An 18,224-nucleotide genomic window follows, 5' to 3' on the forward strand; every position below is an offset into this window, starting at 1 on the left:
ATCCCGCACAGAGATATACGCGAGGCGTATGCAGCAGCACGAGGGGGAAGCTTTCTGAAAACGCGCGCGGACCGGGCCTCGAGAGCTTGCGGCTCCCCGCGATGTGCTTATTACACATTCAGACTCTCCGCTTTTGCGCCGGTGAAACAGCACGGCGCGCCGTCCGGTCTCTCTCTCTCTTCAATGTTTCCCCACCGGCAGAAGAAAACTAATTGGCCCCGCGACGGATGTACAACATGCGGCAAATATTATTTTTGTGGGACGTAAATTTTTCTACGATTCGCGCCACAGGATTTGTTCGTAATGTCGCCCAACGGCGCGCAAAACACAACGTACTTGTCTATTTGTACTTTACGCTCGCAGCTTTTGACCGAGCAAATTTCAATAGTCGGAGTTTCTTTTAATTTAGCAAAGTTTTACAGTGCACTAGCATAGGTTCTGAAAGAAAAATATGCCGCAAACTTTGGCCGACGCAGCTCGGCAAAAAGTGTTTCCTTTCCAACGAAATTTCCTTCGTTTCCCTACCATTTTTCGATGTTAAGTAAGCGAGTTTGGTTTTCTAATTGCTCTCCATCACGTCACTACTTTGAGAAATTTGCAAACGCGTAAGAAAATTATTGCAATTTTTCTCAATTCAAAATTAAAAACCTAATACACATACGAGGTCCTTCCTCAAAACTCGAATATCGAATCATGAAAAAAAAATTTGAGCTGCATCTTAAGAAAAACTTTATCTAAATTTCCTACTTGAAACGCGATTACGAATATAAACATTGATTACAAATTGTAAACATCAAATCAACATCTCAGGACTTCTCTATTATAAATTGTTCCGTATTATTATTATTATTGCCTCGAGACTAATTTCTGAGTATCTCAGCGGAAACGCGACTGTAAATACGGGTTTGAAAGGGCTATTTTCACTTTGTCATTCTACACTGATTGAATGATATGTAATATTTACAACTATAATTGCATAGTAAAATAATTATGCATCAGAAGTATCATTTTTATAGTAACTATTACAATAATATTAGTAATAATAACCATATACTTATAGTGATGTCAACTATGAAATTTATAGTACAATTTATACTATATAATTCATAGTATAAATTATACAGCTTTAAAATATAGCACATGATTATTATTACTAAAATTATAATAATAATTACTATAAAAATGATTTTTTTGGCTATAATTATTTTACTATGCAATTATAGTCACAAATACAACACATTTTTCTATCAGTATATAATGTGTGACGTGCTGGTGAAATTTTATTACAATCAAAATTGAGTATGTTGTTAAAATTCTCCGTTTCAAAAATAATTTTTTGATCATCAATGAAATATTAATTGGCGATTTTCCTCTCTACGTAATTTATATATATATATATATTTTTTTTTTTTAGAATCAGTTGCACGAACTGATTTATCGCGCAAACCATGAATGCGAAAATATTCCGCACAATTAAACTGAAAACAGCGAACCGTGGACTGCAGGTTGAATTGCGATAGTAATATTACGAAAGAGACAGCGAAATCCTATGTTTAATAAAACCCATGTCAAAACTCGGGCTTTCGTGTCTGCTTGCAGGCGGAGGAGCTGAACACCATCGTTGGCAATGCTTTCCGCATGGCGTACGTGGCGCAGCTTCAGCGCCAGCCGATCCTTCAGGATGTAATCTCGCCGCGATCGACGCCGTCTTATCGCAAGGACAAGCAGGAGCATCGAACGTCGTGGGTACGTTTCGTAGTATAAAATACAGGTCGAAATAAACAGATGCGACTCTCCCCGAGCGAATGAAACGGGAAAGGCGCGAATTACGCGAGACACAAAAGAATTGTTACCAGCGCGCCGGCCAATAAAACCAGCACCGTAGTAGTTTAAAGTGCTAACGAAGTCATTTATTTTTGTCGCCGTCAGCCAGCGGAGTTTAGTTGAGTTTAAACTTTACACAGGCCGGTTAGATATCGTGCCATCTGCTAGTTTTCTCACAAAAGCGCCGTAGATTGCAATTAAGTAGTTTCAGCAATTAGCGGACAGTTTCCGAGATCTTCTTAAAGATTAGCGCCTGTTGAGCCGGCAATCGCGGCAATTTATTCCGCCATGCGAAATATAAACAGAGGCAAGCGAAGATACGAAATCCAAAAGGGACACCTCGAATATCATCGAGGAACAGAGGGGGCAACGTCGCGATTCCGATCATGGCGCGGTCTCTCGCCTCGTAGGCCCTTCCTATAAAAAATCACCGAGATCGTTTCTTCGAAAACGTGTACGAAACTCCTTTCTCCTCCGAGCGCGCGGGCGCGGACACTCCGGAGTGCGGATGTGCACGTTGATGTCCACCGTACGCCGGGAAGCGGAGCAGATATCCGGGATGCACGTACCGGCACAGTGCAGGAAACGACTCTGGAGCGGCAGCTCGCGCGGAAGAGCCTCTTAAATATCCAAGACCGCGCGAGACGAAAGGGACAAACTACGGCAACCGCGTCCTCTCCCGACTTCCCCGTGATGGTCTCACGGGGGCCACCGACTCCTCCGGTAGGTGTCCCGTTTGCAGGCCGCGTTAATTATAAATTCGACCCCGAGTCTCTCTCTCTCTCTCTCTCTCGCGTTTCTCGCTCACCGTCCCGCGTCGCGTCGCCTCGCGCCTTTTCCGAGTAAACGGTCAGTCCGCCGCGAACCGCTGCAGAATTTCGTCTCGGGGGAGGGAAAACCGTGCGATTCCGCGGAATCAAATATTCAACCCGGGGGAATTCTCCCCCGGGGGGGGGGGGAGAGATTATCGACGATTCGTTCAGGAGGAATCCGGGAGCCCGCGGATTCGCACTTAGGACAATGATTGTGCGTTCTGTGCGGAAGGGAGGGAGGGAAGGGGTTCCTCCTCGATCTCGAGGAAATAAGACCGAAGGAGGCCTCTCTTTTTTAAGTACGCGGGATACAATTCAGGCGATAACCGTCCGTCGTTTCGTTTGCAGAACAAATCGCTGGCTGGGGGGGACGACAACACGGTCGCCGCGGGCGCTTGCAGGAGTCCGTCGTCGAACTCGTGGCTGAAGAGTCGGACGTCGCCCACCACCAGGACTGGAAGGGGTCCACCCGCAGCAGCGGATATGAACGTGCAGCTCGGCAGCGCCGGCTCGCCCACGCTGCGGCTCGCCAGCGTAAAGGTGATTTCACACGAGCGTAACAAAGTTACGCGCTACTTATACAGGGTGTTTGGTAAAGATTTATGCAATCTTTATAAACAGGTAGAGCGCATTAAACTGAACGGAAAAGTCCTTTACCGTTTTTCCATTTTCGCAATAGTTAACGAGTTATTGATTACACAGGTACACAAACAAGTGATGTTTTTTTTAATTCAGCAATTCTGACCTTGGATTTGAATTCAGCAAGTCAAAATACATAAGGATTAATTAGTTTGGTCGGCCGAACCAACCACTTTTTTGTGTGCCTGTGTAATTAACAACTTATTAACTATTATTAACTATTGCGAAAATTGCAAAATGGTAAAGAACTTTTCTGTTCAGTTTAGTGCGCTCTACCTGTTTATAAAGATTGCATAAATCTTTACTAAACACCCTGTATACATTACACTCGGACATGTCACGACGAAAGCCCGAATTAGCCTGTGGCTGACAGTGGCGCGAAGCTTAGGAGCTTAAATTGACTGCGCGAACGAAATTTGAAATCCGAATAAATTCCAGACGCCGAACTCGATCCCGGGTCTGCGGCCGTCGTTCACGAACGTCCTCGGTCCCATTACGGGCGTGGACGAGCCGAAGAGCATATCCCAGCAGAGCACGCCGAGCAGCGACGAGAGCAACTCGCCGACGGAGTTGAACTCGTACAAGAGGCTAACGGACAAGCCGCCGCTGATAAAGCGGCTGGCGATGGGCTTGACAGGTGGACGCGACGTTCTTGGGCTGAACGGTGAGGATGACAGCTGCCCGCTCGTCAGCGGTAGCAGCACGCCGACCAGCCCGTCAAATAGGCCCCACTCCGGGGGCTACATAAACGAGGCGATCATCGACTCGGAGGGCACGAGGCCGTCGTACAACAAGATCCCGCCGTCCGAGAGCCTCGACAATACCATCAACGCGTCCATCACCAACGCGAAGAACTTCAACATCGAGAACAACAGGTAAGGTTTCCAAGCCGGGCAAGTTCACCGTTCCCCCCCCTCCCTCCAACCTCACCGGAAGCGATGTGGGACCGCCGGTGAACGAATGGTGAACGGTAGTCTCTTTCATTTTCAGGATAGGGCACAATTGCCCGGACTCGGGCACGGAGGCGGAATTCAAGTCGAAAAGAAGATCGCAAATTAGCACGTCGAGCAGCTCGGTACCCGCTGACGGAAGCACTCATGGCTCCACGCCAACCCCGCCGCCTTTACCCGAGAGAACAGACAGCCTGAATAATCGAAGCGAGGAGGCCGAGCTACGCAAAGCGCCCTGGTTTCAGGCTGGAATACCCAGGTTGGTGTCCGCGCGACACACCGTGTTACTACATGGAGTAAAATATACACGCATACGCGCGCCCGCGCTCTCCCCCTCTCGATGCGCCTTCTCGGTGTGCCGAAATAGCACGTCGCCTCCGGCTAATTTTAAATATTCGTCGGGTTGATCCGGTCCACAGTCCAGTTTCCAGTGGCCGCCTTCTTTGTGACTGGAATACGCAAATCCAATCGTCCTCTCCTCCCCCCCTTTCTCTCTCTCTCTCTCTCTCTCTCTCTCTCTCTCTCTCTCTCTCTCTCTCTCTCTTGTTTACCGCAAGAAAGAACCTCCCACCCATCTATCATTAACAATACGAACCTGTGATTCCAGAGAGATAACGCTGGAGGTATTGAGCCAGGAGCCGGAAGGAGCATTCATGGTGCGCGAGAGTACCAGCAAGCCCGGATGTTACGCCCTCTCCCTCCGCGTGCCCCGTGAATTCCAGCCGAGCGGGATAGCCCATTATCTCATAATGCGTACAAACAAAGGTTACAAAATCAAAGTAAGTCTCTCTCTCTCTCTCTCCCTCTCTGGCTTCGACCGTTTTCTTTGCCGAGTGTCGAGTATCAAAGTAGTCGCAAACGGTGCTCGTGAAAATCAAAGCGAATCACAGTAAGACAGCACTCGCGCATCCGTCAAAGGACCTAACTAAAATCCACGCGGATCGCAGTCTGCTTGACGTTCCCCTCCAAGAATAGTGGCTGCTGATCATTTTGACAGACGCGAAACTGTTTGTGTTTTAAAATGCGATACCTCGTCTCAGACAGTCAAATTTTAACAAGTCTTGCGAAGTGTCTATTATAAATTTTGTCGTGAGAATGCAGAATTTGTTAGAACGGCAGATTAACCGTGGGAATACAAATATATTTAATTTTAAATGGTTACAAAACAATTACTACTGGTAATCTCTATTGTGTTGTTGGAATATATTAGTAAATTCTTCCAGTAGAACATTTAATGCTAATACAGTTTTTGTTAAGGATGTTTTGGCTGTATGATATCTATTAACTGAAATTTAAAAACCGTAAACTCCTTAGGTTTATTTATTTCTTTTTTTAATCAACGATAAAAAATTTTGGCCCCCTAAATATTTTGCTGCATTATTAGATGAATAATTTATTTGAAAGTCTAATAAATGAACCCAAATATAATTTTGCACGAATATTTTTTAAAGTCTTATTAGTATATGTAAAAAATTTAATTTAATTTCTAATGCCATTTACTCATTAAATTTGCAAATAAGTACTAGAAAATGCGGTTTTCACGTAAAAATCAAGAATGAACAAAAAATTATGTTTTAAACTGATAAGAAAATTTTGCTCAAATTCTACACAATTATTCAGTTATAATAATAAAACAATTATATATGAAATTTTTATTTGCAAGTACATAGAAATAAGGATCCAATTAATTAAATTAATACAAAAAATATATATTGCCTATGCGAGCCAGTTCTTGGTGCGTGGAAAAAAGGAAGGCCTCGTTAACTTATCCAAATTGTATTAAGGAAATTAATCCCTAGTATCACAAAACATTAGCGCAATATTGGGAAGTAATTTAAAGGCAATATCCCTAATATTGGTCTCATATTGCAAAGTAGACCTTATTTAGTCTAAGCAGCAATATTGGTTCAATATTGGTTCAACATTGAACCGATAAATGTTTTATATTGGACATTAATTGCATTTTAATTTGGAACCAATATTTTATGGCCAATATTGGCGTTACATTGGCCAATGCACTTTCAATATAGTCAATGTTTAGCCAATATGCCAATTTACTGCCAATGTATTGTGCTACTGGGGATATACAAAACAAACGTTTCGATCCATTTGCATCTTCTTCAATATATAGTCGATTAACAAGATTTGTCTTACAAAAACAACTTATTTCATGTCGCGGTGTCTCAATAATCTCGTCAGTCTTCTCCCATCAGTCAATAATTAAACAACTTTTCTAATTGATTTTGAGATGAGCGAGAAACAGACAAATTCCATCGATCCAGTGAAACGTAATAAATCTTTACCAACTTGTGCAACAACAAACCGTACTGATAACATTTTTATATTTTTAGTAACGCAATTTGAAATACGGACATCCTCTACCCGCTATAATAATTTATTCAAAATTGTTAGCGTACCAGCAATCTGTCTATCGGACCTTCGCGAACATCGTACGGAATTAGATGTCGGTTCTGCGGGAGTAAAGCTCTTTTTAACGCTCGTAATACCTAACGGTAAAGAGAATACTCCTATATAGGCGCAGGTTAATATTGAAATAAGCTTGCACGCGGGATGCTAATGCGCGAAGGGCCGAAGCTTTTAGTAGCCCCGGTACATTATACTCAGGCTGCGGAGCTAGCCACCGCGCGCGCACTTTAGCCATTCGGATATGTGTATTTAAATGGTCGAACTTTCTCCCCCCCTCCCCCCATCCCCTTCCCCCGTAGCGTAGATTAAATGAGTCCGCGGACTTTGATAATCTCCGAAACCAGTATAAATGAGTTTTGTTGAATGTACCGCGGATGCCGTGGGGAAATCAGAACTCCTCGCTTTCTCTCGCCCTCTCGCCGTACAAGCGGGATTGCATCGCGCTTGTAACAAGCACAGCGCCAGATTCGAATGAATGTTGGCGCGATAGCTCTGTGATACGCAACCGAGCCTCGTGCCAATGCGCACGTGTGCGGTACATTTAATATCGCCTCGTTATACGGCGTGCCTTCCAAACGCGACCGGCGACGCGGGAAAAGATCTCCGAGCGACTAATATCGCATTTCCCGGCAAGGCGGGTTGCCTAGTAACAATGCCTAGTAACGCAATAATGTGTAAAATGGAATAATACAATGTGTGCATAATCACCGAGTAAACAAAAACCGTTAAAATAACATTTTATATATACATTTTATAAATACATGAAACAACAACAGTTAAATGTTGTTGTTTTATGTATTTTTTCAACGTTTTAAAATAGTGTACATATATAAACCAGAAAGATTATTTGGTATATTTGATTTTATTTAAACATTGCCGAAATGTAACGTTTCAAAAACATTACCTCCAGGTCATGATCAACATTTGCTCATATTGATGTTGCAGACGATATATTTGAAAATGTTACATGTTATTGATATTGTAATAATATGGTAGTAATGATTTTATACTTATGTTGTCACTGTGTTATTTATCGAACAAGTTTTCCTCTTTATTCCTCATTTCAAATAAGGGAAACCAATTGCCATATGAGACTAGTTATCAAAGACGGCCTGCAGAATGGTTAATCAAAATGAGCGGATTAGTAACAATCAATTTTAATCTTTTTATTTACGAATATAATATTTTAGATTTTATTTTTGCACTTTTTATTTCTTGTAAAAACTATGGCAACAAAAACAAAAAAGGCAGAGATAAAACTCTGATATTATTGTGAAAGCTCTTAAAGCTTTTTTATACGATAATAGATTCAAGAATAATATTTTTTTTCAAATACCTATGGAATATAAATGTATTATAATATACATAGTATTATAAATAATACATGTAGTTTTAAAAAATCTTTCATTTATTTTTTCCTAAAAAATTACTTCAAAAACTGTGACAACCGATCTTTCCAAAATTTCTAAACTCTATTGGGAAAGAAAAGCATCCTACTAAATCGTGAATGAATTATTTCGTTTTGAGTGTTATATTTCCATTCAATATTTCTGTAATTTCATACAGAGCTCTAATGGAGCGTTTGTTTTTGTGTATTTGAGAGCAAAAGACACTCGATCGCTCTCGCAAAAATATATGGCAAAAAAAAATCTGCTTTTATTTTTCCGGACGGCTCGGATAAAAATTGTGACGTTTCGACGCAACGTTTACAAATTTTGCGAGAGGAAGCAGAGATATCACGGGCGATGGGTAAATTTCGAAAAACGTTAGAATTAATGCCGATGCAGCGCTACGAATACGCCGTGAAATCAATAATATTGTATGTTTTCAGGGCTTCACGAAAGAGTTTACGACGCTCACCGCGCTAATCACTCACCACTCGGTCATGCCGGAATTACTGCCGTGCCCGTTGTCGCTGAGCCGATATAATCCGAGCTTCGTCAAGACTGACTCCAGCAAGGATTTCGCGGACATCGACTCGGACCCGGATTACAATACCCTGGCGGATTTTCGCAAAATGATGGCCGATCTGAACGTTTAGAACGATCGTCGAGGCTTCACTTCCTCTCTTTTTGCACTTTTCCGTGATTTTTTTTATCGCGATTCACGTGAAAAACCGGTTGGAAAATAGATTGCGAGGCACCGTTCGGTATTATTTTGTACCTGGATCGATTTTGTGCCATTGCATCGTACGTAAAAGGACGACGTCTTACACTCGCGATCGCGTAGTCCGCGAGGAAACGATCTCCGCCCCCGGGATAGTTTGGTGCAGCGCACATTGGACGACGCTTAGTTAAGAACGAATCTATGTTCCGGAAAGACTCGCACAGCCACCAGTGATACATACTCGTAAGTCATTAATAACGATAAGAAACGTATAGCGTATACACAAAAAAAAGAATATCAATTCTACCACCAAGAAAAACGATTACTCAACTTACTTTTCTCCCTAATAACTAACGGTTATTTTCAACAAAGAATATATAAAATCTATGATAGACTTGCGGATATAAAAAACTTATAATTATTTGAAGAAATACTTGATATTTATTTAATTCAAGCAGATATTTTTCTGTGTGTACACAGAAGTGTTTTAAGTGAATATTACATTTTCAAGTAAATATTATCTATTATTAAATTATCAAGATATTCGTTGAAGATAATTGTTACTTAAAAGAAGAAAACTAAGAAATAAGTAACTGCTTTTCTTAACATGAGAATGATATTTTTTTCTGTGTAGATAATTTAATAACTGCTAGTGTTACACGGACGCGTGACTGAAATAGCGATGCGACTTTTTTTCGTTTTGTATTACAGCACACGCGAGATGTTAGTTTTTAGTTTAAGTTTAATGTAGCGGACGAGGCGAAACAATTGACGTCCGTCGAATCTTCAATCAGAGTAAATTATTTTCGCGAAATATACGTTCACGAGCGCTCGTTACGAGGATTATTATATTTTTTTCGCGAGTTTCTCTACGTTAAATGAAAACAGATCGAATTTTGTTATCGTTTGGATCGTCCCCGACAGTTGCAACGATGCCAAACGATTCGTATGATATATCTTTGTTATAAAATGTATGATAGAATCGAGTATAATTGGAGAATTAAGAAGATGAGAGGATTCAATTCATTGCGTTCAAATACAAAGTGAATTTTAATTTATGATTCGTTAAGAGGACGTCAAAAGTACATAACGATGCAGAAGAAAACGGAGGGTGATATTTTACATGAGGGACGATGTTCTCTCCGAGAGAAAAATCGATACCTTCTTTCAGGACAGCGTTTACATTAAGATATTTATCCATTTAGTTCCTCTCATGATTGCAGCTTCATGGCGTTTGAAAGTGATCTAGTAATTTTTATTTGACTGAAACGATTATCTAATACTTTTCTATAAGATGTAACTGAGGATTGTATTACCATCGTCGCACATAACGTAAACTGTATTTTGTCGCTTCGAAAGCAGGAAGGCTGTCGTGTAATACGAAAAACGCAATCGCCTTCTTCTTTATAACTTTTACAATCAAAAGTGTTCACTTGAAATGCGAGAAGTACGAGGAACCGTCACATATCCAAGCGGTCACGATAACATGAAAATGAGTCATGATTGATAAAAAAAGTAACTTTTAATAATCACTTTGGACGTCATTTCGATATCATCAATAACTTTTTTTTTATGCTTGGATATTCTGTATCTCGAAACAAAGACCTAACTACGATAGTTAAACCGCTTAAAGGTATTGAACTTGGGAGCAAAATGAAGATGTAACTAGTTTATTATCGAATCTGTATATGTGGAAAGTTGAATACTTTCATTATCATTTAATCGCATTCCCGATGGTATATCGCAATCCGATGATATATCGGGGACCAAAAACGAAAATAACATTCGTTATAATTTTGATGAAACAATTCATTCTAGTGTAACATTGAAAATGGAGTAAATAATGTTGATTGTATCATGTTTCAACGCGTCTCTCGTATAAAATAAAATAAAAACGAGAAACAAAGATTTTCTGATTTGTTTCTCATTCCATTGCAAATAATAAGTTATCAAATAATATTCAAATTTAATGAAATTATATTCTATATTAGTAACTTGATATGTATTTTGAATAAAATTTAAATCAAGAGGGAGTGCGAGAGAAACAATGGAAAGAGTAAAAAATGGATGACACTGTATATTTTTCACTTTTGGTCCCTGATCGCAATATTGATGTACATGTGTTTATATGTATATATATGTTATTATTCTCACTCGCGCGTTATACTTCCACACATATATTTAATTAGTGTGAACGTCAAAGAGGATTAGTAAATGGCATGGAATCTTGGAAATACGATTACGCCTAAGAAAGGACACAAAACTTTCTCGCGAAATTTCGATTCAGCGAAACACGAATTGCTATAATAGGCGATAATTTAGTTTCTTAGCTATCCTAGTCTTGTACAGAAATTTCGCGCATAGCTACGACAATGGAAATCATACGAATATGCATAGATAATTATTGTATTTAAACGATTCTCAGCGACGATCAGACACTAAATCGCGTGGCACCTTTTTATACATGAGAAAATAATTTTCCGAGCATAATCACGTATTATCGATTTCTTGGCTCATGCATATACAAACAATTTAGATCGCATCGAAATCTATAAAACTGCCAGTGTACTATCTCATCAGAATCATTCGACTGTCATTTATTACGAAACGTAAGAGCAAATCTCGATTTGTTAAATAAATTTTAATGCCGTAGGGAATATACTAGAATGTAAAAACGATATATAGCATACATTTTGTAGCATTGAATATTAAATTTTCCAAAAATGACAGCGGTTTCGATTCCTGAACGAGTGAGGCGAATGAGAATACGTCGACAACGTTCATCGACAAGTTTTCATATTCAGATTCATATCTAGTAACGCATTGTGCTGGGAGAAAGCTCAGAATTGATGCATATGGTGCATTGAAATCGTATGTATGATATGTATAATAGATTTGTGCGAATATGAATCGACTGTGACTTTCTACTTCTACAATGTGTTCCTGTGTAATGCTTTAATGACAACGCAAATTATCAAATTATAAGAAAGGAGAGAAATCTCATAAAATATCTGCAAATTTCATTAAATTCCTTTTTTAGAGATCTTTTTTAAGATCACAGCTGCATTAAAAGTGATGTGTCTTATATTGTTAATCTCACACACGCGCACGATTTATTAAATCGCGCAAAAAATTTTAAAATAGTGTTTTTGGGAAATATATATAAAATTATATAAAATTGAAAATAATGAGAAAAAAACGAAGAAAAGTTTGTATTACGAAATCGATTAATGCGTGCTAAGATAATCGCGCAAGAAACGCAGCATAATTAACTGTTGTAATGTACGCTACGCATGACATTAATCACTGCTTGAGGTTTGTAATGTTTTATGAATTTATTATCGCGATGCGTTGTATAATGTCAAGAGAAATTATTTATTGCAATAAATATAATACAAAGTATTTCTTACGACTACATAATATCCTACAAAGCTCGTATCAGAGTATTGCATTGAAGATTAAGAATTATGAATTAAAGATCAAAGTTAGATCAATCAGCTAGCTTTAATCCATTTCATTCTGACCAGTTGAATTCTAATCTGCAATTCTCAATCTCTACCGCGTAGTCTGATACGGACTAAGGGTCGGCTGTTGCAACTTCTTGGTAAACTTACCTACCAGGTAAGCATGTGTCTATCTTCATTTCTTTTCTTAAATAAATGAAGACAAATATATATTTATCTGATAGGTAAGTTTACCAAGAAATTGGAATAATCGATCCTAAAAGATTTAACAAATATAAAAATCGATGACTCGTTGAAACAACCAACGAGTTGGTATAAAGATCGAAATGCGACGCGCGAAATTGTATCAGATAAAGAGATACGAGAACACACCGCTTCAACTGTCCAGTGCCACAACATTCTTCTGCCTTTCTGCCACGTACGGTACGGTTCCCTTCTTGGAATGATGACGCCTATTAGCCTCCCTGCGAAATAAAACAATGTTGTAAGATTCATTCAAAAATACGTTACAAAATCCAAAAGCATTTTGAAATTTAGTTGTACTTACTTGCGTTTACTTTTCTCGCGAATCGTTCGTAATTCGGCTCGCGCATTGTATATGTGTTTCGGCACTTGTCTGTGACGTGCAATTCGTCGGACTTCCGGATGCGCCGCGTACTTCTCTTTGAGAGCGTCATTTAAGAGCAGCGCGTTTCTCTCTCTGGCCCTCAGCTGTTGGACGGAAAATCAGATATATAATTATCGTAATATATGCAAAACGGTATGTAAAATTATAAATTTATGCTTACAACACCGAGCTTCTCCGATGCTTTAGCCTTCCATACGCGAAGATTCATTTCATCGCTGCCACTAATTACGTATTTGTTGTCCAACGACCATCCTACGCAAGTAAGTCTGTGCATGCGTCTCGTGTGGTACACCTCCCGCGAATGACCTTTATTCACTTCGAAAATACGGATCGACTTGTCGTAACTGCCCGAAACAAATTCTCTTCCCGTCGGCGAGTAATCGACGTCTATCACAGCATCCACATGATCCATGTGTACGTTAACCGGCGCTTTCAATTTGCGGATATCGTAAGTGTATAAACTAAAACAGATGTGTTTTAAAATTCACGCAAAAGTTACGCAAAGCTATTATCCTCCGTTATTCGTCCATTATTATATCTCACTTGTAATCTTCATTGGCGCACGTGAAGACGAAGGCTTCCATGGGATTCCACGACAGCTTGTTGCTTCGTAATTTCATTACTATCCTTGTTAAAGGTCCAATCTCTCTACTGTCATATAAAACTATGCTGCGATCGCTGGCGCAAGATGCTAAAAGTTAAATTAAAATTGTTGAATGAAAATTTTAACAGTGATTTTTTATCATATATATCATATATATCATAAATCACCTAAAAGATCCTTTTGCACTGGATTGAACTTTACATCCAATAAACTATCCACACCCCATTTAAATGTTCGAAGGGGCTCATTTCTAGTATCCTCCCACATGTGGCATATGCCTTCTCCACAGGTAACAAAAACCGATTTGCTCCAATGATGTGTCACACCAGTTAATACCGTCTACGAGTACAAGAAATTGCTCGAGAAATCTTGAATTATTTTTACATTTAAAAAATCTAAAGAAAGCGAATGTTGCTTTGCAGACAATTGTATTCACATCTCATATGGAAGATATATAATAAAAATATAACAATCTCAAATGTAGCAATCATGGCACACGGAGTCATGTGTTTGTTTTCTATGCCGAAAGCCTGGAATTCAAATCCAAAAATAGTTTGGATTTTATTTAATCACCACCTCTCTCTCAGTAGGCAATGACAAACCACTGAGAATATATTGCCTTTCCAAATAGACTTTAGAACCAGCATTAGAATTATAGATTACGTATATACATATAAACTAGAAACAATGTGCACACGACAGAAATATTTAAGATCAGCATACTTCTGATAAACTCCAGATTCGAGAACAATCTCATCACGCACATGTGTCATACTTAAAAAGAGATCTCTCTACACAGAATTAAACTTTATATCTGATATACTATTTACATCTCATTAAAAGATATAAAGCTGCTCACATAAATGTAAAAAATAATAACATAAATTGGACTAAACTTACATTTGTTTTTTTATGTTTCTTCCCCATTAATTACTAGAAAACAAATTCTTGAGCCAAATGTTAGTTTGGCATAATGGATATACACTGCCAAATATTTCATATATTTAAATAAATAGCTTTATAACTTTTGGCATAGAAAATCTGTTTGATGTACAATTTTGTACTATAATTTTTTTATACATGATATATGATTTTTTAAACTTTTTGTCAAAACGTGATCTCTCGTCATAATTATGATATGTACTTTTATGATCACTTACATAAATGTATAGGACCTATAGTTACGGATAAAAGAAATTGCTAAAGTCTTGGAAATTTTCAAATTTAGCAAATTTAGGAAAACCATATGCAAAAACTACGTACTTTACTGGCAATAGTATTCACAGGTTCCTCCTCCTCATCTTCGTCTGTGGAAACGGCGTTCCACGTCTTGATCGTCTTATCGTCGCCAACAGTAATGAAGTGCTTGTTGTCCGAAAAGTACACAATGCCACGAACTATGCCGTCGTGAGCCAGGAACGAGCGGGTGCACGTCCCCTGGCCGAGATTCCACGTTCTCACCTCGCCGTCGTAGGCGCCGCTCAGGAGGGTGGACAACTGAGAGGGATGTTTACATATGCAGGACACGGCATCCTTGTGACCTTCCAGACTACCTAGAAACGGTTTCGCGAACACTCTCTCCAGCTTAACGGCGTTCAGCGCTTTCGTGTATTCCCGGGCCTCCTGGAAGGGATGCAAGGTGGGATCGAAGTTTCGTGGGACTGAAAACGACGAAACACAATTAGATCGTCGCTCCGGTTTTCGCGATTAGGTTAGATCAGCATCGCGATTTAAATAGTACTTACTTTTGTGAATGTCTCGTTTAGTTTCCCGTAAGTACTCGTCAGGATTCCTACTTAACACTTTAACCTTCATCTTCGACGAAAAACCCTGTGCACTTTTTCATAGAATTATATACGAAAAACTATCACTTCTCGACTTCTCCACGTGTGCTCCACATAGTCCACATACGATACGATGTATGGAGAATAAACAGAACCTATGTGGCAGCCCTTGCGATTTATTCCCCATTTTTAGTTATTTTCTAGTTTCTTTATTTATTTGTTATCAAACTAATTTCAAGCAATTTATGTTTCTTAGATACTAAAAAAAGGAATGTTGTTTATTAAAAAAAGAAATTATTTATTCTTTTGTAAGCTTGATATTAGTAAACACGTATAACTTTACAAAGTCTATTTATTTCATAAGTATAAGATAAATTAGGGAAATCATTCCCATAACTGGTGACCCCGACGTGATAGAAAAGACAAGCCTGTCAAAGAATCGTGTTTACGTTTTGGCTCTCCTGACGATTGTCGTGCACGAAATTTGAAATCTTTCTTCGAGATGCCTGTTGAACGTTCTCCTGTGTCTTCTCCTGGGACATCGACTGAACAACCTCAAGAACATCTGCTTCTGGAAACGAAGGATCAACATGATGTTAACCGGACTCTCTTTTCTGATCAACATTCATCAGCTATACGAGGTGACACCCAAGAAATTCACTCGAATGAATTCCGTCTTTTGAAATTGCCATCTTTTTGGCATAAACAACCGAAACTTTGGTTTGCTCAATTGGAAAGTGAATTTTTAATATATAGAATTCGTTCTGATGATGTTAAATATAATTCGGTTATACGTCACCTTGATGAACAAGCTTTAGTAGCTGTTGCTGAGATCGTTGAAAATCCTCCAGAGCGAGATAAATATCTTTATTTAAAAAATGTACTTATAAATCGATTTTCTGATTCTGAGGAGAAAAGGTTACGTCAATTATTAGCTGGAATTGAATTAAATGATAAAAAGCCGACGGAATTGCTTCGAGAACTTAAACAATTAGCTGGAAATGCTATTTCTGAGAATATTCTCCATTCGATCTGGCTTCAAAGATTACCTCTTAGAGTTCAAGCTACTTTAGCTGTTGTTGATGAAGCTCCTTTAATCAAGCTTGCTGAATTAGCTGATAAAATTTTGGAGAGAGATTCGGGCTTACAAATTGCCGCTGTAACTTCTACACCTGAATCTGGTTCCTCTAGTTTAGCTGATTTGGAGCGTAGAATTTCCGCTTTAGAAGTTAAACGCTATAGAAGCAGATCGAGATCTAGATTTAATTATAACAAGAGATTTAGATCAAATTCTCGGAATAAGTATTTCAAGAATGATAAATCTGATAAATCTGATAAATCTGATAAATCTGATAAAGTGCCTACTTGTTTTTATCATAAGAAATTTGGTGATAAAGCTCAAAAATGTACAATACCTTGTGCTATGTCTAAAGCTTTTACTGCAAATCCGGAAAACTGATTTTGCCGTTGAGTCATGAGGCAGATTGTGACGGTTTACCTTGTAGTCGCCTCATTGTTACTGATAAAACTTCATTACTCAATTTTCTTGTCGATACCGGAGCTGACATTTCATTGATTCCTAAAAGATTAGCTCAGTTTTCTCAATCTTCTTCATCTTTTAAACTGTTTGCTGCTAATGGATCCAGGATTAATACCTATGGAGTTAAAACCTTAGTTTTAAATCTTGGACTGCGCAGAAATTTTAAATGGAAATTTTGTGTCGCGGATATTCAACGTCCTATTTTAGGAGCTGACTTTTTGAGTCATTACGGGATTTTAATCGACATCAAGAATAAAAAACTTTTAGACAGTGTTACTGGATTGTCATTTAAAGGGAAACTGTCTAATGTTAATCACTTGTCGATTTGCACTACTTCTCCTGACTCACCTTACCATAAAATCCTTGCAAGATTTCCTGAATTAACGCATTTTGCACCTTTGACTTCCAACAAGTTACATCAAGTTGAACATCATATTGTTACAAGAGGACCTCCTATTTCTGTTACTCCACGAAGACTTTCTCCTGAGAAGCTTAAATTTGCTCGTGAAGAATTTAACCTTATGATTGAGCAAGGTATTTGTAGGCCTTCTAGTAGCTGTTGGTCTTCTCCACTGCACATGGTCCCTAAAAATGATAATTCCTGGAGACTTTGTGGAGATTATCGTGCTCTTAATGCTATTACTGTTCCTGACCGTTACCCTCTCCCACATATTCAAGATTTAACAATGGGATTACATGGTAAGAATATATTTTCTAAAATTGACTTGGTCAAGGCTTATTATCAAGTTCCTGTTGCTGCTGAAGATATACCTAAGACGGCTGTAACCACTCCTTTCGGTCTTTTTGAATTTCTTGTCATGCCTTTCGGACTATGTAATGCTGCTCAGACTTTTCAACGTCTTATGAATATTATTCTTGCTGGCTTAGACTTCTGTTTTTGCTATTTAGATGACATTTTAATAGCCTCTAATAATGTTGAAGAACACTTTGAACATCTTGAAATTCTTTTCTCTCGTCTTAAACAGTTTGGTATGACTATTAATTTATCAAAAAGTCTTTTTGGCCAGTCTGAAATTTCCTTTCTTGGCTTTTTAAGGGAGTACTGTGGCAGCCCTTGCGATTTATTCCCCATTTTTAGTTATTTTCTAGTTTCTTTATTTATTTGTTATCAAACTAATTTCAAGCAATTTATGTTTCTTAGATACTAAAAAAAGGAATGTTGTTTATTAAAAAAAGAAATTATTTATTCTTTTGTAAGCTTGATATTAGTAAACACGTATAACTTTACAAAGTCTATTTATTTCATAAGTATAAGATAAATTAGGGAAATCATTCCCATAACTGGTGACCCCGACGTGATAGAAAAGACAAGCCTGTCAAAGAATCGTGTTTACGTTTTGGCTCTCCTGACGATTGTCGTGCACGAAATTTGAAAAACATAGAGAACATATGAGATTGATTAAATCCAGACCTACTGCTCATCAT

At 38.6% G+C, this 18,224-nt stretch overlaps 2 protein-coding genes across 7 annotated transcripts; one reads left to right on the forward strand and one right to left on the reverse strand.

The window, feature by feature from the left end:
• Positions 1–1,560: 1,560 nt before the first annotated feature.
• Positions 1,561–12,159, forward strand: LOC105833174 (tensin-1; the record flags this gene model as incomplete). The annotated part of the gene is made up of 6 exons (XM_036294977.1): positions 1,561–1,746; positions 2,985–3,176; positions 3,714–4,150; positions 4,266–4,484; positions 4,833–5,004; positions 8,484–12,159. Coding segments are annotated over 6 exons (1,416 nt in total), but the record flags the coding sequence as incomplete, so codon positions are not given.
• On the reverse strand, positions 12,115–17,691 carry LOC105833175 (DDB1- and CUL4-associated factor 13). Of its 6 annotated transcripts, none has more exons than XM_036294980.1 (12): positions 17,550–17,691; positions 17,132–17,363; positions 16,654–16,893; positions 16,288–16,494; positions 16,038–16,143; positions 15,200–15,809; positions 14,718–15,115; positions 13,622–13,793; positions 13,394–13,541; positions 13,011–13,311; positions 12,770–12,933; positions 12,115–12,686 (listed from the first exon to the last, which is right to left on the reverse strand). In XM_036294980.1, the coding sequence occupies exons 6-12, from the start codon at positions 15,267–15,269 to the stop codon at positions 12,599–12,601; spliced, it is 1,341 nt and encodes a 446-aa protein (XP_036150873.1). In that variant the 5' UTR covers positions 15,270–15,809; positions 16,038–16,143; positions 16,288–16,494; positions 16,654–16,893; positions 17,132–17,363; positions 17,550–17,691; the 3' UTR covers positions 12,115–12,598. The 6 variants fall into 6 exon arrangements, with proteins under 6 accessions (XP_036150873.1, XP_036150876.1, XP_036150875.1 ...); XM_036294983.1 differs by having other exon boundaries at positions 16,288–16,474; positions 17,127–17,363; XM_036294982.1 differs by having other exon boundaries at positions 15,200–15,803; positions 17,127–17,363.
• Positions 17,692–18,224: the final 533 nt, after the last annotated feature.

The sequence above is a fragment of the Monomorium pharaonis genome, unplaced genomic scaffold (assembly GCF_013373865.1).
Source record: "Monomorium pharaonis isolate MP-MQ-018 unplaced genomic scaffold, ASM1337386v2 scaffold_558, whole genome shotgun sequence".
In the NCBI taxonomy this organism is placed as follows: Eukaryota; Metazoa; Arthropoda; class Insecta; order Hymenoptera; family Formicidae; genus Monomorium; species Monomorium pharaonis.

Excerpts from the sequence above, each read along its gene's own strand:
- LOC105833175 (XM_036294980.1), bottom strand. The coding sequence starts at position 15,269 with ATGAAGGTTAAAGTGTTAAGTAGGAATCCTGACGAGTACTTACGGGAA. Across the intron at positions 15,116-15,199 it reads TAAACGAGACATTCACAAAA|TCCCACGAAACTTCGATCCC; the intron begins GTAAGTACTATT and ends CGTCGTTTTCAG. Across the intron at positions 12,934-13,010 it reads CATCGGAGAAGCTCGGTGTT|CTGAGGGCCAGAGAGAGAAA; the intron begins GTAAGCATAAAT and ends TCCGTCCAACAG.